Here is a 21627-nt window from a genome sequence, read left to right as displayed (position 1 = left end):
AACTGATTGGGGTCCAAGTGATGATTGTAATCAGTGATTGGAGACGTTGGATAACACGACTCAGAATCATTCACGGTGGGACACTTGCACCATAGTGTGTATATCATAGCTTGATACACAAATTACTATCCAGTTTCTTATTTGATCTAGTATTTTGTAACTCAAGGAAACAAAATACTACTACTAATGTAAGTTTAAGTGAATACAAGTAGGTCCTAGATAACAGTAAAAAATTACTCAATACTCCTAGGACAATTATCACTACAGAGCAGTAATAAATTTAGAGTAAAACTTCCAATTGTTTTTAGACTGGTTGTTTTCTGAAAACCTAGCAAAAATAAATGAGCCTACCTCCTATTTTCCACAAAGTAACTAATTAGTGTACTACAAATCAAATGTGTACTTCACGAAACTTCCAGTCAAAAGAGAGTGAAACATTTGTTTTACGTTTAAACGAATCATGATACGATACACAAATGAATTCAACAACTCAGTAGTAATAGTTATTGATATTAATGACAAAATGGGGTGAATCAAGATTTCTATTGAATAGTTCTTGTTTGATCTTAACTAGAAACACCAACCTGGATACTAGTAAATGCTTGTGTTATACTGCAGACTAAACAAATATACAATATAGAAATCTTAGGTCTGACTAACACGTAAACGCAAAATAACATAAAATACAATATCAATACGTTCGAGATATTCAACATTTTTTGATTCCCTACGATTGTGGATGGTATGATACATCAATCAGTAAAGTACTCTCATAGAGTGTAATATACAGGTAAACAAAATCTGTTATCATTTCTCAACACACCGTTTCATAATTTTAATTTTGTTATCATAATCACATTCAACAGTGAAGAAAAATTAAGAATTGTGGACTGATAGGTCATTTTATAAATAATGAATACCACCTATACATACACATGTCTATGAACATTTTGGTGCAAAATGAAATAATTTCAGTGTTTTAATAAGATGGCGAGTCAGTAAATTTGAAAACTGTGAGCACATAGTAATAGTGGTGGATATTTTCGTGTGTGTTCGTGTTACTGTCTCTCGCTAAACAGCGAGCCATGTGAATAGTTGTCTTAGGTATTTGCATGCCGAATAACTAAAACAACAAAGTAAAATGAGTAGAAACACATGCCACTTACTGAGTAAATGTATATGTACCTAAAACATTTTATGGCAGATTGCCATCCACACAACTAATATTGAGGTTAACAATACTGAAATTCATAGTGCTATGATATTGAAATAGGAGAATAATAAAGCTATATGGGCTGGAGGCGAACGACTCACAAAAAACTTATGGGAAAATTAGCATGCAAATTTTCTGACCACCTTAAAAACTTGAAAATTACATCATCTATAGAAATAGGGTACACAATTGATTTGAGGTGGAAATAAAGTCATTTTGAATAGTGTTTCAGGTTGTACAAAAACTGAGTGACAGAAATCTACACATGTGAGAATAAGTGTCAGAAGCCAAGAGTGTAGCCAGAGACATTTTTAATAATAACTACTCGATAACTTATAAATGTTTAACACAAACAACTATTGGGAAGATTCTTTTCATGTCCTTATATACTCGAAAAACAAAAGCAGCACCCATACACAATAAGGTTACTACATATGATAAATCATTATACTCAAAACACAGAGCCAACCTCAAAATACGACTGGATAAGGCAAAAACTTGGGGAATTTTTGACTTCGTCTACATATATCATATAATTTTTGCTATGATCATTTTCTTGAAAATCGAAATACATCGTCAGACTAAAACATTGAAATCGTTGGAATACTTACAAACATAAATCTAATATTAAAAACAATATGAATTGTATTTACTGATATTATATGGCATATTGGATGTAGCAGAAACATCCGAGCATACTGGCATTGGAACATTTTGGCCTGGCATAGAGTATATATTTGGATTTGCGGCTTGAGTAAAAGGACCAGCAAAATTGGGCAACTGAGGCATAGGTATATTGGGAAGTACGGGTGCAGAACCGGGTATCTGCCATCCGGTACCAAGCTGAGTTAAATACACATTGGATGTTTGACCGTTCGGCATGACAGGAATAGGAGGCTGTGGTAAGGTACCTTACATAAACCAAATAGAGCAACATACTTGTGATTTTAATTTATAATAAAACAATATAAATTGCACATTAAAGTGGGATCAAAAAGAATAGGTGCTTTAAAAATTATCATAGTGATTACAACTCGTATTATTAGGTAAGAGCAATAACGATAACTGACCTGGATAAGGCATTGAACCAATGAATTGGGGATTTGACGGAGGATTTAAACTTTGCCGTTTTGTGATGGTAGATTTAGAAAATACTGGAGATGTTTCACCAAATACAGCCTGTAACACTGATATTAATTCAACTAGATCTGCATCTGGCTGTTAGTTTTAAACAAAATAAATGGGGGTTAACGGTAAGATATCAGACTCTTAGTGAAACACAGTAATCAAAAAAATTATAAGACTACGAAATCAGTATTTTAAGTAGAAAAGTAATTAAGGTGAAATATTACTAGCTTTAGAGTGGTAAATTAATCTCTGATGTGGGAACTTGAAACGATAAACATGTCCCAGATTTTGCGTTGCGTACGAATTACTGTTGAGCCATGTCACTCAAGGTCTCGAACCATCGGCTGTTATCATCTCGCGGATCCCAACCAGGTAGTCTACATCTACCAACATGGCTCAGTCCATTTGACATGACTTCATAGATTTGTGTCATGTTTTTGTCTGGCTGCCCATAGCTTTCTTACAACCTACTCCTACACCATAAAACATCGCACGTCGGGGCAGTCGCCGGTTCGGCATACGTGATACGTGTCCCGGCCACCTCAACTGATGAAGTTTCACCACTTCATCAATCGATTTGCCATCCTTACCTAGTACCCATTTTCTAACAACTGCATTATTTACTCGGTGGTCTCAGGATATACAAGCAATGCTTCGAAGACACCCATGATCGAATACTAGCAACCTACGAATGTTCTCTACTCCTACCGGCCATGTTTTACTGCCATAAAGTAGGACAGAATGAACTGCTACGCAGTAAACCCTTCCTTCAGTTGCCAGACGGATATCTCGCCTACGCTATAAATGACGCAAGTCGACGATAGCTAGATGAGCCTTCTGTATCCATGCTGAGATCTCGTCACACACCAGACCACAAGGGCTGATGAGACTCCCAAGATAAGTGAAGCGGTCAACACGCTCAACTATTGCATTCCCTATCATTAGTCCAGGTGTCGATGCAACCCAATCCTGAAGTAACATTTTGCATTTCAAGGGGCAGAATCGCATACCAAACATGCATGCATCATTGCTTATAGTGGTCAGAGGACTCTGCTTTTTGTCAGCGTCTTCATGAAATAGGACTATGTCATCGGCGTACTCTAAGTCAACAAGTGAGTCTCCCGATAACAGTTCAACCCCTCTAAATTCGGATGAGGAAAGTGTTATTTCTAAAAGCGTGTCAACGACAAAGTTAAACAAGAATGGAGAGAGTGGACAGCCCTGACGAACATCACTTGAGGTAATCAATTCTGATGACAGTTCGCCATAGGCTCTAACTCGACCAGTTGTGTTCGAGTAGAGAGCCTAGATAAGGTTAATGTACTTTGGTACTCCTTTCAGCCTCTGCCAGGGAAGTCCTACTCACTGCCTTCTCGTGGCGGGGGTGTTGTTTACGAAATTGAGAGGACGAAAAGCGAATGTCCGGCGCTTTAACCGGGTTGGTGGACACGGCGAGTCCACCTAGGGGAGTTGGAAAACCCTGATTCCAAACCAATGGTGCACATGGGCTGACTGCAGTATCCTGAAGGAATGAATGGCGTATGAACCAGTCAGTCAGTCAGCAACAACGTAGGACCAGGCACATATATGCATCGGTCCAAGTTGCCATACTTCGTTAGCACAACAAGATGAACACCGGATTCATAGAAATAGTTAATTTAGTGGTGGTAGTATATAAAGAAAGGTTGTATATAAGGATATAGTATAGGAAGGAAAAAAGTTATGAAGCAATTTTAATCTCAAGGTTTAAGGGAAGATAAAGAGTGTATACACCTACGCCATTGTGATCGATTCTGAGCCATGTCACACACAGTCTCCAACCATTGCTTACGATAGTCACGCGGACCCCAACCAGGTAGTCTGCATCTACCAACATGGCTCAGACTAGAAGTTAGTGACTTCAAGCACTGATGCCATGTTTTGGTTTGGCCGCCCCTTACTCTCTTCCAACCATCCCCTACACTGGTCAACATTGCGCATCGTGGTATTCGGTGTTCAGGCATACGTAACAAGTGGCCCAACCATCTCAGTCGATGAAGATTCATGACCTCATCAACTGATTTACCATCATTCCCTAATACCCTGCGTCTAACCTCACTATTACTTACCCGGTTATCCCAGCAGATGCGAGCAATATTTCTAAGGCATCTGTGGTCAAATACTAGTAACCTACGAGTATCTTCTATTCTTAATGGCCATGTTTCGCAGCCGCAAAGTAGAACAGAGCGAACTGCTGCACAGTATACTCGTCCCTTAATAGATAGACGGATATCTCGTCTTCGCCATAGGTGACGTAAGTTGGCAAAAGCCAAACGAGCTTTTTGAATCCGTGCTGAGATTTCGTCAGACACCAACCCATTAGGGCTTGTCAGACTTCCAAGATAAGTGAAGTTGTCCACGCGTTCGACTACTTCACTCCCTATCCTCAGTTCAGGTGTTGACGCAGACCAGTCCTGGAGTAACAATTTACATTTGGATGGGGAGAAACGCATCCCAAACATCCCGGCATTATTACTGAATTCCAACAGAAGACTCTGAATTTTATCAGTGTCTTCACCAAACAGGACTATGTCATCTGCGTATTCTAAGTCGCTTAGTGGACCCCCTGGTAGGAGATCAATTCCTGAAAATTCAGTCGACGAGAGTGTTATTTTCAGCAACAGGTCTATAATGAAGTTAAACAAAAATGGGGATAGTGGACAGCCTTGTCGGACACCACTTGAGGTTGTAAAATCAGATGACAGTTCGCCATAAGCTCTCACTCGACTGGTAGTGTTCGAGTAAAGAGCCTTCACAAGGTTTATCTAATTCTGAGGTACACCTTTCAGTGACAGACACTGCCACAGAAGCTCTCGGTCTACAGAGTCAAATGCTGCTTTCAAGTCAAGAAAAACTATCATTGTCGGACGCCGATAAGCTTGTCTGTGCTCTAAAACTTGACGAATGGTGAATATGTGGTCGATACAGCCACGACCAGGTCTGAAGCCAGCCTGATTTTCTCGTGTTTGGAGTTCACGAGTCTTAGTTAGGTGCCCGATAATTATTGAGGCTAGTATTTTAGATACTATGTTAGTCAGACTAATCCCTCTAAGGTTATCACAGGATGATTTTGGCCCCTTCTTATATATTGGGACAATCAGAGATTGTGACCAGTCAGATGGGATTACGTCCGTTTCCCAGATTTTAGCCAGAATATTAGTCAACCTAATCGCTAAAATTGGACCACCATATTTAAAGACCTCTGGAGCCAATCCATCTGGACCAGCTGCTCTTCCTCGTTTCAGATTACTTATAGCCTTTTGAACTTCAAGTAGGGTCGGGGGACCTACTTCAATGTTCCATTCAGGTTTTCTGGGAATAGTGGGTAGTTGTACAGTAGCTGAAGGCCAGCTGAACTGCTCCTTAAAGTGTTCCGCCCATCGTTCTAAACGTTTGGGTTGAGAGCAGATAAGGGTTCCGTCTTTTTCCGAGATTGTCTCACTTACACTTGACTTCTTAATTCCGGTTTCTTTTATTATTCTGAAGAGTTGCCTGGTGTTGCCTACAGCCACTGCCTTTTCCATCTCTTTTGCTTTCGTTGCCCACCACTGCTCACAATCGTTCCTTAGACTTTTAGTTAACCTAGATCTAATTTGTTTACGCTCTTCGTCGTGTTCAGAGCCTGATGGGATGAGTTTACGCGAATCCATCAGCGAAATAGACTTAGAAGAAATCCATTGGTTTTTTGGAGCCCTATGGTTTAAATAACTAATAGATGTGACTGCTGTTTCCACAGCTGTTCGTGTGTCTTTCCAAGCAGCATCTGGGTCAGTCTCGTTTACAGAACTGCCTAGATGTGAACTAAGTTGTTTCTGGAATTCGCATTTGACTTTCTCGTCCTCCAGTTCAATCCTAATGGGTCTTCTTAGTGTACTTTTCCTGCGTCCATTGAGGCGCAGACAAATGCGTGCTCGTATTAAAGCGTGATCAGAGTCTAAACAAGTATTCCAATACGAGCGACAATCTTCTATTGAGCCTCTCCAACGATGACTGATGACAATATGGTCTATTTGAGTCCATCGTTGGTTTGGTGAAGGTGGTCGCCATGTTAGACGATGTCTCTCCTTATGCTTAAAATCAGTGCTTGCTAAAAATAAACGATTGTCTGAGCATAGTTGTAACAGACGATCACCATTATCGGTTCGTTGAGCCGGAATACTAAAACACCCACCTAAATGTCTTTCTGTTTGATTTAAGCTGCCTACCTGGGCATTAAAGTCACCCGCTACGAGTACTATGTCTGAGCGCTTAGCTTTCTGAAGAAGCTCAGAGAGTTTTCTGTAGAAGTCATCTTTCACTTCATCATGGCTGCAGTCAGTGGGAGCGTAGGTAGAAACGACGAAAAGGCAACGACGTGTGTCTCTATCCTTCCGAGTTCTTACGGAGCCATTTAGCCGGACAGCACACAGGCGACTGTTAACGGGGATCCATTCTAATAGTGCCTGTTCTGCCCTTGTACTTAGTGCTATGCCTACACCTGCAATTCCACGAGAACTAGCCAACGGGTCGCCAGATACACGGAGGGTGTATTTCGTTGGCCGTCCATTTTGGCGAGGTGAGGTCAAATGAATGACCACACTAGGATCCTGTATGTGTGTTTCGGAGACAGCATACATCAATAGTACGAGATTCTAGGGTTTTAGCTAAGGAGGCCTGTTGACCGATTTGACTTAAAGTACGTACGTTGAAGGCTCCAATGTGTAGTTTGGAGCGAGGTTTTAGTAGACCTGGGACAGCGTTTCGCACACTAGAATCGTTGGCCATGGTGACACTTGAGGAGGAAACCGAGAGAGGAAGTTTAGTGTTGAAAGTCAAGGTAGAAGGAATAGTAGGAATTGAAGAAGGAGATTGATTATGAATACAGTGGTCTTGAGTGCTGTTAGAGGTATGAGGGCAGTTATCACTTCCCGGTTGCCCACACCGTGGAAGGATTCTTCTAGGGGTACCTGAAAAGGAAATTGGGTTAGAAGTGGTCTTAATGACCTGAGAGCGTGACCGCAGTGCCCAAGGGACAACTGCTTGAGGTCGGTCACACACGACTTTTTTGTGGGTAGTTTTTGTGTTAGCTCCGTTCTTTAAAAGACCTTACCGCCGGAGACGGATATCCGTAGAATAAGGCGAGGTGTGCATTTTTAGGGTCGACCCTTTCTAACCCCACCCCTCCTTGTGGGAAGGCAGCATCGCTGTCATGCTGGTTGTCTGAAGGAAACACCTTACTGCTGTCACACCTCTGTACAGTCAGCAGTACGACTTCGCCTTCGGACCTTGGGTTTGCTGCTTTTAGTCTCACCGCTCTTCAAACGACCTGCCTGGCATGGTAGGACCTTGAGGAACGATTGTTCCAGCCAGTATAGCTCGATTGAATCATCACGGTAGGCAAGCCCGACCACCACGTCAAGGTAGCAGCAGCGTATGAACCAATTGTTGGTCACCAGCTACCATGGGAATGCATCGCCTCACGATGCTCCACTGCCTTGTGGATCAGACCTTTAGGTCGAAGGCTCTGGGTGTGGCCCCCTAAGAAAACCACCTGCTTCAGTTTGGGCAGCTGGGCAGTATCACAGCCCTCACACAAATCAAATAGGATTTGTGCGGCGCATATGTATCTGGTGCTTCCTTGTAATAATATTTATGTGTTTAAATAAATAAACAAACTCCTCTCAGTGGCAAACATTGCCATAGAACCTCACGATCAACGGCAACAGTAAATGATGAGAATAACAACCGTATATAAACCTATGCACTTTTTCTCAACCTGTTTCATCTGCAGTTAGTACTTTATATTTGTATAGACTGTCTTGGAAAGTAAAATACGTCCTGTTTATTTTACCAGACGCATATTTACAACCACTGATCAAAACACTTTGAAAAGCCATGTAGTACAATCGAGTTTCCACAGGCAATCAGATATCTTGTTAATATGACAAATGATGGAAGATAAACAACATAGGTTGTGATTTCTAAGATTTCACCGCCAAATGTTGGCTTGCAAAAGCTGATACAAGCCTAGATAAGCAAAATAATAGCTTTCTATTCTGTAGTTACAATAGGTACCGGAATTGACCAAGTTTTATATAAGTTTTAAATATTGAAATAAATCCACGGGACGATGCTTTTGTTCCTGGCAGTAAGATATCCCACAAATAATACTGAAATAATGACCATAGTATGTTGTCTGATGGTCATTACCAAGGGATTCAAGAGATTATTTTTAAAGACAAGCCAGTATCCGACAATGAAAAGTATTATTTAAGGCTTCCAGAATACATTCAGATGTATAAGTCCCCTATTAAAATTAAGGTGAGATTGTTGAGTTTTAAATAGTTAGATCTTAAGGACTAATATTTTAATTCACACAGAATAGAGATGAACTTATTACTTAGCTACTTATTTCGAATGAAACCACACAGTCTAAACGACACTTACTTGAAATTTCTATCCCGGACAAACTGATGGTCCATGGGAAATTTACACTTTCTAGAAGTGATTCATCACTTTTAAAGTAAAATCAGATAAATGTTGGAATGGGAATCGCCAAGATACGACCTTACAAAAATTAACAACAACGTGAGGAGCTCAACAGACACGCTCAATTGGTATTCCTAGTTTGCCCTATGGCTTATAAATGGCATAACAAGTAATTTAACAAAACCAATGAAGTATCAAATTAAGTAGAATCTATGGTTACGGGAGACTTGGAGATATATGTTACTACGTCTGCTCAGAAAGACTCACATGTTTCCAATCTGTCATGTAAGGCAGTTGAACAAGACCAGCACTATCAACAAAGTCACTTGGCTTTATCTGCATAGTATTTGTGGGCCTCACATAGACCATAGGAGCCTTATGTGGATAGGCTTCGAACAGAAATATTGCAATGGGGATATTGTAAGTTGAACCCATATACCTGACAGGAATAGTGCCGTCCAAGCTCACGAGTTTCCGGGAAGTTCCATCATTTTGGACTATATAGTGCATTAATTAATATTTAAACTTACTGAAATCTTCGAACTTGGGACGTAATTCCTTAAATGCTTTCAGGGCACAAGTAACATCTCTACGAACGATTTGTGGATATGTATACTAAAAAAGAGTTTGGATGATGTTCAGTGAGGCTTCAAAACTTACTTTCGCTAGGCATTTAGCGGAAATCCACTCATCGGCAGACATTAGGTAGGTGTCTAAATATGCCACACTTGTGAAGGTCGAGATCATCAAGGTAACTCCGTGTAGCGGCCACGCTTAGCCATGCGAACATGCGAAGTAGAGTGCTTGAGGACTGGAAAGGAGAAGAACAGAAGAAACAGTAAAGCGAAGATACAGCAAGTGCACACGATGAGCTAAAAGCACATAGTTAGATACGGTACACTCCAATCTTTAGTCTTGGTGAATCAGAAACACGACATCAAAAATGGTTTTTAACATTGACTGTTCAAGTGGTTCGAATAGTTGTGGACGGAACAGAAGAAGAAGCTTTCATCTAACGGGCTTCCGTTTCCAGTAGCAGTGGACCACCAATACCTCCAGACAGGAAACTAGGTATATTAATGATAATAGACGAAAAAAGAAATTACTAAATCATAATAAGATGTTGTTGCTGTAAATAATTCCCCGAAATCAATAGCTCTGCAAGTGTTTGACATTGGACTCGTTTAGCTGAAGGCACTCGGTCATGCATCCGTACCAGATCACGTTACAGAACGTCGTGGGAAGCATCTCCTACGATTATTAGCCAGATTAGATCAGTCACTTCTCTATATATTGATAACCCATCAAATATATCTTCCAACCTCCTCGCTTCTGACTTCTGATTTTAACTGGGTGGTCGCGACTCGATTATAGGTGTTACTGGTAAAGAGTTGTCAAACTACAATACTGGTGGTATCTTCAATGTTATCCTTAGTCCTTAAGAATAGGTCAAGTTTCCTCTTAAAGGACTCCAGGGAAGTCACTTGGACTAGCTCAGTCGACTGCGAATTCCAGCATTTGATAACTCTTAAGGTGTAGAAGTTGTGTCTACATTTCGTTCTGCTATTTTGGGTCTCCAGTTTCCGGGTGTTACTCCTTAGGTTAGTACTGTGACTACGCCTAAGTAGATGTTTGAGAGGATGACCAGAAGTGTTAAAGATACTGTAAGCTATAAGAATGTCACCTCTAAGACGCCTATACCCTAATGGGTAAAGGTTTAGTGTTTGGGTGGCTTGACTTTGAGTTCCAGGACTGATTTCGTGGCTCGCCGTTGGATACGTTCCAGAGTGTCCTTATCCTTTTGGAGAGAGGGAGGAAATACTGTTTCCGCACTTTAAATCGAGACGAATAAAGCTGTTGAAGATTATGTGGAAAGTTTTGCCGTCAGACTGGCCATAAATGTGCTTCAATGTCACCGATGCAAGGTTTAATCGAAAGGCATTTTTGTCACAGTTAGCCTAAGACTTCAAATTGTAGGGTATCAACATGACGATATTTGCCTTCAGATTTTTCAATTAAAATAATGTCCGTTTGTCTTCCCATCATCAAGTAGGACGAGTACACGTCTTTGTAACAGCACTTCAAGTTTTGTATTTTCCAGACCAAGGGCCTATTCACTAAGCTCAGGCTTGAATGTTCTCGAATGAAGTATGATTGGATAGACACTTTTTGTAGCCAAACGCTTCTGATATCATGTTTTTAGTATGTAGAAGTAATGGAGCTACTTTAATCGCTTCGATAAAGACTTCGTCTGTTTTTTTGACCGAAAAGGATCATAACTTTGTCGATTGATTAAAACATAGGTCATGATCTCGAATCATTATTGTGACGACATACACGCTGCTGATGCCATTGCAGAGCCAGTGAAATGTCATTGGGTCCTTACCAAATCATCCAGCTGTCAGGTCACTGATTATCGAACGGTTTGCCTGTCCTCGCCAAAGTCAAGGACAACTGACGCCCATCAGTTAAATGCATGTCATGGATTGGCCTATGTGGGGTTGTTCGCACTCTGTTTCTCTTATATACTCCTAATAATATATTTCTTCAATGACGTCGTTTGTGTTGCGCAGTAATTAAAGTCGCCATAGTACCTGGAATTTGTTTGGAAATTTGTTGGACGACAATAAAACACATCGTATTTAGACTAATCATCATTTTATTATGAAGCGATGGTCGTTGAAGCGGATCTACGCCTATATATTTAGTTAAAGTGGATTATGTGGAGTCGTTGTTGTAACAGCGAAATGCTCTTATCGAATTATTGGTCGAGTATATGTCAGTATCCCCAAGAGCTCAAGTATTCAATTCCACTACGACTTCGGATTCTATTGTGAATTCAATAAATGAATTTGGATTTGATCCAGAAAGTGGGGTTCATTTTGAGGCGTTGTGGTATTTGTATGAACGAATGATTCCTTTGTACCTGGTGACTGCTTGATTTCGAATTCCAAATACAGTACTTTTGTTCGTGCTCATTGGTTAAATTGCATTGTTTCTGAGATCCCTAGTTTGTACTATGATTCAAATACTCCTAATTATCACAGGCGTGGTTCAAGCGCCGTGGCGATCCGTTTAATTGCGATTGTAAAGAATGGTAAGAAGGCTCAAGACTAAGATGATTAATACGGAAGCTCGGAGTATCTGAACATAGAGAGTTCTGTAATATTATTCTTCCAAAGAAGCCAACCGAAATAACCTTCAGAGAAACAGTAGAATGCCTGTCATGTATATTTGGTGAACGATCATCATTTTTTCACACTAGATACCAGTGTCTCAAGCCTGTAAGAAAAACACAGGACGATTATGTTACGCATTCAAACATCGTGAACCGGGAGTGTGAGCTGTTCTGGCTACAGGAAATGCTCTCAGATCAGTTTAAATGCCTTATTTTTGTTTGTGAGTTGCAATCTGCAATAGATGCAAACATTAGAACGCAAACTCTAGCGAGGATTGAACAAGATACTAATATCAGCTTGCAGGAAGTATAAAATCCAAACAACGTTTGGTGAAGAATAACTGTCCGTAGAACAAATGTATTTACGCGCGACTCAACCGAAATCAGAACGAAGTGATTGGGTAACAATGGTTCTCAAATTCGTCATATATACAAATGTACAATTTTACCATTTTACAAATATTAACACTCAGTTATTCAACCAACAATTGTTCCCACAATAATCAATCCAAATTACAATAAATGGCAAATTGATAAGAAATATAAGAAAATTACCGAGCGATCCAAAAAATAAGTGTTATTCTACCCTTTCTGGATAGATCAAGTAAAAAACCAATCAACGAGTTTCTTTATAACACGAAGTGTTTCAAATTCCGCGGAAGTGCTCCAATTTACAACCAAAATGCACGATCCCAGTCAAGTCAAGCAGCACAATCAAAGAGAGAATAATCAATATGACAGCCGCCGGAATAATATCAATTAAAACAAATTAGATACAGTTCAAGAAGAAACATAGAAACCCTATGAAAGCGACGGAAAAACGGAGAAAACTATTATAAGATCAAACATCACAATCTCAAATGACGTTGAAGATACAACTAGCATTCTAGTTTGACAACGAGCGACCAGTAGCACCTTCTATATGCAAAGCTTTTCATGCCCAATGGAAATCAGAAGTCAGACGAGAAGAGGTAGGAAAGATATATTTGATATGTTATCAATATATCGAGAAGCGTTTGTTCTTAGCTAGCTAGTGCACGTAGGAGCTGTGTCCCAAGCCGAGTTCAAAAGCGATCTGGCGCGAATGAAACCCAAAATATGTTTTTGGTGATGCGGTGAGTGTCAGTCTGATAGTGTTTGTCATTTTAAAAAAGCTTGTTTCCGATGTGGTATGGTCGTGTTCAAGGATGATGTAAAAGTTGGCTAAAGATTGCCGACCGTTAGCATACGTTCCGTAAAGGAAATAAGCCGCGGACGTCAAAAGAGATACTACGTTACTCGAATGTTGTTCCAGCCACAAAAGGTGCTCAATTCTCATCTAAAAGGAAGTACGTATCTGTCATTTTCAATGGTGGACCAGTTAAGCTGCAAGTTGCTACGGGGTCTGTCATAACGTTAATTTCTAAAGAGGCTCGACCAAAACTTGGTCGATCTCAATAACAACCTACATATTATAATGCTCAGAGTGCCACAGGAACTAATATTCCTCTTCTCGGGAAAGTTCAACTACCTCTTACATTGATTGATAAGTCAATATTCAGGAAATGTTATATATCCGGGAACTGTCATACTAACTTATTAGATATTGACTGGATAAATAAATTTAGTTTTGGGATCTACCGTCGAGCGTAATCCCTGCCATGGAAAGAAACGAACAGGCCTTGGGTCTGAGTACACATCGATTATGCTGTACCAATAAACGGACAACATATTTTGGTGGCAGTAGATTCATACTCTAAATGGCCTGAAATCTATGCTGTACGAAGACCGTCTACATCTGAAACACTGTTACATATCAGATAACTATTTGGTACGTTTGGAACACCAAATGTTTCGGTTCCAGATAACGGAATGCGATTTACATCTTCAGAGTTTGCGGAGTTATGCAAACAAACTGGGACCGAACATATTAGAACCTCACGGTATCACCCTCAGTCAAATGAACAGGCGAAAACATTTGTTGATATTCTTAAGCGAGCTCTCTTAATAATGGGAGGAGAAGATAACGCAGAAGAAACTCTGCAACGTTTTCTAGTTTTTTATAGAATTACACCTAGTCTAAAATGTTAAGATGGAAAATCATCATCCGAAATAATATTTGGTCGGCCGATTAGGACGTTTTTTGATTTTTCGAACCTAAAAGCCCAAATGAGTGGACTACAGAAAAATAAGAAAGGAAACGGGCTAAAGATTTGGGAATTTAAGGCAAGTAACCTGATTTGTGCGCGCGATTTCTAGCCAGGAATGCCAAAATGGATATTTGAGTGTATAAAAAAGCTATAGGAAGGTATCTCATGAAGTGATGGTTGAGAATATACCAAAAATTATTAGACATAAATTAACTGAGAGGTTGGAAAAATGCTAGTGAGTCATTTAAACCCAAAACTTCGCCAATGGAAATATTGTGTGATACACTTAATATTTCACCACCACAAGTTGAAATGAGAAGAAATGAGTCGAAATCAGGAGCTAGCCGAAAATCATCAAGGGAACGGAAACAAACGAGATTTTTTCAAATGAATCTGAAGGTGAAGTAATATGATCAAACTTCGCGAAGAGGTGATGTGTGAACGAGAATGATAATGATTGGTTGTTTGTTTACTCAGACCTGTAGATAATCTGACAGGCGTTAGATGAGTTATATATTCTTCTATCCTAATTATTACTGATTGTTTTTGGATTGTGTCGGACTGTTGTCGGTTTTTAGTGTGGAAATATATTTTCCCTCTAGTCAGGTTAATCACGTGTTCTTGATCTGAGTTGTGTTGAAGTCTTGAAGAATGGACACTGGGAAGGAATATATTGTAGATATTTGTCTAAGATAAATAAAAGTCTCACTCATAGAGCCCAAGAAAACTGAGGGACATAACACCTGCCGTGTGACCTTGATGCGTTAGAAATACACGGGTTTTTTAGACGAGAATTTATTGGGTTTTACTTTCTCGTTAATTCAAACACTCAATAAAATCTACCTGGTACATCTGTGGGATAAGGCTTAATTGCCTGTATAGAATTCTATTCTTTTGACTAAGCCCAAGAACTTACCTGAGGCATAATCACAAGTAAATAAGGATGTTTTCAAGTATATTCAATCTCATTTCTGTTTATATTCCTGTAAGCTGAAGAGGTTACCCTAATATGAACCACATGAATGTCCTCAGTGATTGAAATTCCGTACTCGACATTTTTGTCAGTGCCTGCCAAGAACCGATCGACAAAGGTGAGTTCAACCCGTCAATGACATCGATATACAATATGGTTCAGCAACAGACATGTTTTAACCTATGTGTGAGGTCATTGATCAGCGGACCTTTAATGAGAGCTTGTTTAAACGACTTTTCTCGTCCAGACTTCTATAACAAGTGCAGGTAGTGCTTATGACCATTCAAAACAACGCTGTAGACGAGGTGACTGCATCTGAAAGTCAGCAAAACGTCCAATGCTGTGATCTATTCAGCCAAAGAAAAACCTCAAACAACACGAAATGACCTTACGGAAGTTTGTCATACTCTGACACGTTACCTTAGTATTCATCATGATCGTAGACGCTCCCAAACTCATGGAAAGAGCACGAGAGACAGATGGCTGGTATCATAATAAGTATGGAAAATCCCGAGATTGAAGAAAACCTTGCAGTTTACGGAGCCTTAAACCGGCCGACAGGAAAAACGTTTCTGGAAACCTCCCAGTCACCACGTTTTAACGGCAACCACAGTCGGTGAACATAGTGTTTTTCCAGCGAATTCCAAAGACCGACTTCACTAACCGGTCTTCAACTTACAGGCGGCAAACGGAAAACATATCGTCACATACGGTGGAAGGTTTGTATATCTTAACCTAGGTTTACACAAACCTATATGTTGGATCTTCGTTGTTGTAGATGGTTCTATGCCAATCATTGATATAGACCTGCTACAACGCCGCAATCTACTAATCAATACGCACGAATGGAGGCTAGCGGACGGAAATACTAATTTATCTGTTTGTGTCACTTCTTTTTCCGGTTGTGGATTATTATCAGTCATGGCAAAGCACACGAACGACCAATACTACCGAAAAATACGCAATAAGTACTCTGAGATATTCCCAAAACTGCTATCATAATTCTTTTCGGTCGCTACAAATTTCTGAGCGTTTATTTTGACTTGGGATATGCAGTATCAACTCTTCAGGGATTCGTCGATGCCGATTTTCTGGGTCTCAACTTCGAACACGCCTACCCTGCCAGTTAAATACAGAATGTCAATATCAGCATCCATGATGCGAATCATTTATATCAAACATATGTGGTTTATATGCAAGCATATTCAGACCACACCATAAAATATAAAAATAACATTTTAACAAGATCAAGAGAAAAGTGGTTGTGATTGTGAGAAACTGTGATTAATAGATTGGGAACTGCTTGAGAATAATAAACCATATAACGGTAACCAATAGGTCAATTAGTAGCTTACAATGAAAGGAATATGAATATACGTATAATATAGTCACTTAATAGTCATACAATAAGAATGTTTGCACAAGATTTGTCCATAAATAGTTCCTAACGGTCGCCACTCATTTATTCCCCTCTGGATATGGTAGGTGGATCCTTCATCGTATTTAGTGGATATGAACCGAAACTCGTACACGAGAAGGCCTACAAACGTAATGAATTCAGCTAAACCTGTTACCACTCGATTGAAATCAGCTGATGTTTTTGTTAAACTTGCCCTACGTTACAGTACACAAGTTTTCATACGTATCGACTCAATTCGACGACCTCTCGAAGCGGCATACGAAGGACCGTTCAAAGTTCTTCAGCTTGAACCTAGGTACTATATAATCGATAAGAACGGGACTAACGATTGCTTCGGCATCGATGGTCTGGAGGCTGTGTATTTAGTGGGAAACCCTGTTTATGTATATTTCCCTTCGGTACAATAGAAAGACGGGAGTTTCGAAACTAGGACACCACATCCGATAGTCAACAATCACGAAGATATTTCAGTAGTATCAGACAACTGACCCAAAACAAGGCGCTCTGGAAGAATAGAAAGGTTTCTAGAATACCTAAGCGATCACCGCACGTAAGACACTGTGACAACTTAGGTTGACCAATTACGAGTTGGTTTCAAACAACTAAGTACAAGTAAAAACAATAGAGCTTAAGTGCTCACCCACTTCCTTATTTCGTATGGGCATCATATTTCCTATTATCCTATATTGAATGTTGAAAAGGTTTGTGTGTTTGAACAGGTAATCCTCCACTCCACTATTACTGTCGATCTAAATAAAAATTTATTCACTAGTAGTCTGGTTTCTTCTATTAGTAGGACATGGGTTGCCTACAGGTACGAAAACATCATATAACACTGTTTCGTCACGACTTTTTCTGTATTATTGTGTCAATAAATAGAAAAGCAAAGCGAACTATTTTTAATTTGCTCATTCATACACTTATTGTTTTTGTTTCAGAAAAACGAAATTTTTGTTTCTAATATGCAAGCTTGTATGTGTACTAGGACGAATCATCTGTCCACTGCCCTTAGGTTTTATATGCTGTTTTATTCTCCACAAACCCACATGCTGTTTATAATCACCATGTGCTCACTAATGTCTAGATTCAAGATGGATGTCTTGGAGTTCTTGTGAGAAGCCCTAATCGATGAAGTTCAACTGCGTTGTCGTGAGGCGACTGCTCACTGAGGACAATGGTGGACGGCTACGCAATAACGTGTGTTGGTTGAAGTTGGACTTTAACACCTTTGATTGCCAGCTCATCGGTCTAAAGGTTAAGCGTTAACGCGCGAGACCGAAGGTCTTGGGTTCAAGTCCCGCGTGAAAGACCGTGGATTCTCATCGTTGGAAAGTCCCATACTAGGATGAAATAGCCATTCAGTGCTTCCAGGCTTTTCATGATGATCTGGCTTAAATTGATTCAAGAATTCAACTATCAAAATTACTACAGTCTCCGCAAACATTCAATCCGATTATATGTGTATATATTATTTTTTTCAAATAATTATCCTACGAAAATCGTTTTCTCGTTGTTAAATGTTCACGAAACGCACGTGAGTTTAATTTCCTTGTTTCTCCAGTTTTGCGTCTTTACGGACGTATGAATGTAATGCGACGGCTGGGAAAGATCAATGAACAACAAAATTTTCAATGATTAAAAATTTTTGTTGAACCTGTTGTTCATTACTACATTCCACACATCGCCCCAGTTAATAAGGAAAGAAGACTAGACACGGTTGAACATAACAAGCTCTCAGCAAAGTGTTTACTAACGACAAACTCGTTGGATTCAAACTGCTGACTAGCAACGTCTTAGGGTCACAACGGCCTCACTAAAGAGTAGTGATCTGTAGCTGTAAATAAATCCCCAAAATCGATAGCGCTGTAAGTCTTCGACTTTTGATGCTGACCGAATTAGTTTTAACGGACTCACCTATCTAAAGGCGCTCCGTCACGCACCCGCACCAGATCACGAGTGAGTACACCGTGCTTCACATCTCCTACGACCGCTAGACAGCTAAGATTAACCACCACTCGATGTATCGATATTCTATCAAATGTATCTTCGAATCTCTTCGCTTCTGACTTCTGATTTCACTGGGTCGGCACGTTTCATTTATAAAGGGTGTTACTGGTTAAGGTGTTGTCAAACTCCGAATACTTGTGGTATATCAGTCGTATTATGTGATCGTCAATTCATGACAATGCTTGATAACGATGTCCAGAAACCAATATGAACAGCTATTTACAGTGTTGATTAGGGGTTACTTACAACCATTACACGCGGTGGAGGAGAATAGGCTGCTCATCAGCATTCTTCATCGAACTTTGTCTGAGCCAATCCTTCCCAGTTGATACCAGTTGCAATTCTTCGCTTTGATGCCTACATCCGATTTTCGATGCAGTATGTTCGTTGGTCCTCCTCCTTTCCGTTTCTCTACAGGATTCTAAGTAAGCACTGGACTTGAGATGCAGTTTAATGAGTTTCTCTTTGTGTGTCCTAGTGTAAGCCCTTGCCGATGGTATTAAGCCAACGTACACTGAGTATCTTGCGTAGACACATATTTAGAAACATCTGTACGTTTTTGATGATTGCTGTAGTAGTTCTCCAGGTTTAAGCTCCGTACAGTAGAGCTGCCTTAACGCTCATATTGATGATGGTGACGTTGATATTGGTTGAAGGTTAGTTTGAGTTCCATGTTCTTCAATTGTAAGAACAAGGCCCATGCTTTGCCAATCCTAGCCTTTACGTCTGCATCAGATCACACTAGTTCATCGATGATGGCGTCCAGGTAATGAAAGTTGATTTCATTCCGCGACCCCAAAACATTAACAATCGTTTCAAACGTTAACGTGTTATCCACTTAACTATTCAACCATATCATTTACTTAAACTATACAATAGTATTGCAGCATGTGTAATTAATCATTGTCTTAGAAGTCCCTAAAATCCCTTCTAGTCTGTCTTCTTTCAATAATTAGCAATCAGCAGTAACTACTCTCTTAGAATCTTTTTATAAGTTATTATTCAATTGTTATTGTATCATCTTTCATGTTTTCTTTTTTTAACACTTGTCAAATAGACAGTGATCTCCCTTACTTTTGATCTGTAAATTATCTCCATCTTACTACTATTCTTTAACTTCCAGATCGTTACGCAACCTTTTTTGAGACTTGAAATCGGCGAGCATTTTATGATGTAATTTCGTTTTATTCTTCTACAGACTTATTTGTGACATCCATATAAATACGATTGTACAGCTTCAATGGATAATATCGTTGAAAAGAAATGTCTTTTCGATAAATTGTTTTTACTCTTTCAACAAAATAAGGTTACTGACAACTAAACTGAGATATATTGATAGGCTCGGGCAATCTAGCTGCAGGCCCGAGCGATTATCATAACTAAATTGTTAGAGATATTGAATGACATGACTTCCAATCGGTCGTAATATTGAGAATGGATTCACTTTTTATCTTAATTTAAATTTTAGGTTTTAAAATTACTGTTTATTTTTTTATTCACGAATTGATTTATTCTTTTCGAATCACATTGTTTATCATTGAGTTCCTGAACCGATCAATGTTAGTTAGACCACTATTGAAAACCCGGAAGTACCGAACCGTTTCGTCCCAGCATCGGACTCCTCGGTAGTATATATCCAGATTTTCTATATCTAATCTTTCGTATTACAACTGATATGACTACTACTTCTATTACAACTCTAGCATTTTGTCTTGATTATTTTACTTCACTGTGTTAATGTAGGTGAAAATATATGCCAGATTCTCAACGCTGAATATATGTTTGTTTATTTGAGTTACTTTCCTCATTTAGAATTATTCACTGATTTACTTTTTCTTGTTGCATTTTATTAATCATTTCTTGAATTTTTTGACCACCACTAAATAGACCAGTTTGAGTTTGACGTATTGCTTGTAAATCATCTTGATGTTGATAGATTAATTCTTTTTGCACACGACGAACTTGATCAACCACAGCAGTTAATACAGATAATCGTAATTGTTCTTCGTTTAATGTGCCTAAAAAATAAAGAAATCAGACGAAGAAATATAGTAATAAACAAATATTGAGTTTTAAATAAAGGGGGAAGAAGTATAAAATTGAAGCCTACATGAACATTTTGAAATCCAATGTGATTCAATGACAAAGCAGAATGTTCATTTGCTCGGGTTTTTAGCCATAAATTTTATGTAAATTTGAGAGGGGAGGCAATATTGTGGTGCATGATACTTATATTGATAGATATAAATAGTATGTAACATCAATCAGAAGTGGAAGTACTGGAAACAGAAAATTCAATTGAAGGGAACACGAATGTAAACGGAGAGACTGTAATAACAACAGAATTGGAAGAATTATGAAGCATGTAAAGGATAACGGAAAGATGTGCAAATAATGTATTTAATGTACGGTTTTTATATTTTACAAAAGCACTGTAATTTTGCAGTTAATAATAAATTGGTCATCCCCACCGAGTTCCCGTTCACTTCAATATGATTAAAATTTGGTTGGAGAAGTTTGAATGAGTGAAGCGACTCAGCAGTTAAATGATTTGATTACTAAACCACAGCTCTCCCAATTGCAGCTGCTACCTTGACATGGCAGTCAAGCCTTGAATATCGTATTGATCAAATCGAGCTATATTGGCTAAGACATTCATTCACTTGATTTTTATTGTACCAAACAGCTAGTTTGAAGAGCGCGGTAAGACTAAAAGTAGCAAGCTAAGGTCTGAGGGTGGAGCTACTCTGTCAACTGCACAGGATGGTGACGATAGGAATGTGTTTTCCTCAGACAACCAGCATTTTGAGTTTAGAGGTCAACCCAGAAAAAAAGCACACCTTAACACATGAACTTCAGTTGCCGGTGGTCAATTAGTACAGCTGAAAATACTCACAAAAAAACCATGTGAACTCCTTCAAGACGCTATCTCTTGGGCAATGCGAATACGATTCCAGATCAACAATTACATAAAGAAATTTCCCACTACGGTGAGGATAACCCGTAAGTGACAACCATGCACACGCTCGTAACAGCATTCGGGATCAGCTCGTTCACAATCATACTCCATAC

The 21627-nt window shown here is 39.3% G+C and overlaps 2 protein-coding genes across 2 annotated transcripts; both read right to left on the bottom strand.

Moving 5' to 3' along the window:
• Window positions 1–1840: 1840 nt before the first annotated feature.
• On the bottom strand, window positions 1841–9568 carry Smp_193790 (tsg101-related; the record flags this gene model as incomplete). Its single annotated transcript, XM_018792549.1, has 5 exons — window positions 9509–9568; window positions 9379–9463; window positions 9116–9345; window positions 2284–2431; window positions 1841–2124 (listed from the first exon to the last, which is right to left on the bottom strand). The coding sequence occupies exons 1-5, from the start codon at window positions 9548–9550 to the stop codon at window positions 1841–1843; spliced, it is 789 nt and encodes a 262-aa protein (XP_018644621.1). The 5' UTR covers window positions 9551–9568.
• A 10805-nt stretch (window positions 9569–20373) lies between these two features.
• On the bottom strand, window positions 20374–20571 carry Smp_193270 (tsg101-related; the record flags this gene model as incomplete). Its single annotated transcript, XM_018792548.1, has 1 exon — window positions 20374–20571. A coding segment is annotated over one exon (198 nt), but the record flags the coding sequence as incomplete, so codon positions are not given.
• Window positions 20572–21627: the final 1056 nt, after the last annotated feature.

Source organism: Schistosoma mansoni (genome assembly GCF_000237925.1).
Source record: "Schistosoma mansoni, WGS project CABG00000000 data, supercontig 0251, strain Puerto Rico, whole genome shotgun sequence".
NCBI lineage: Eukaryota > Metazoa > Platyhelminthes > Trematoda > Strigeidida > Schistosomatidae > Schistosoma > Schistosoma mansoni.
The sequence above is the reverse complement of the archived record's forward strand: the minus strand, read 5'-3'. Positions and strand labels throughout refer to the sequence as shown.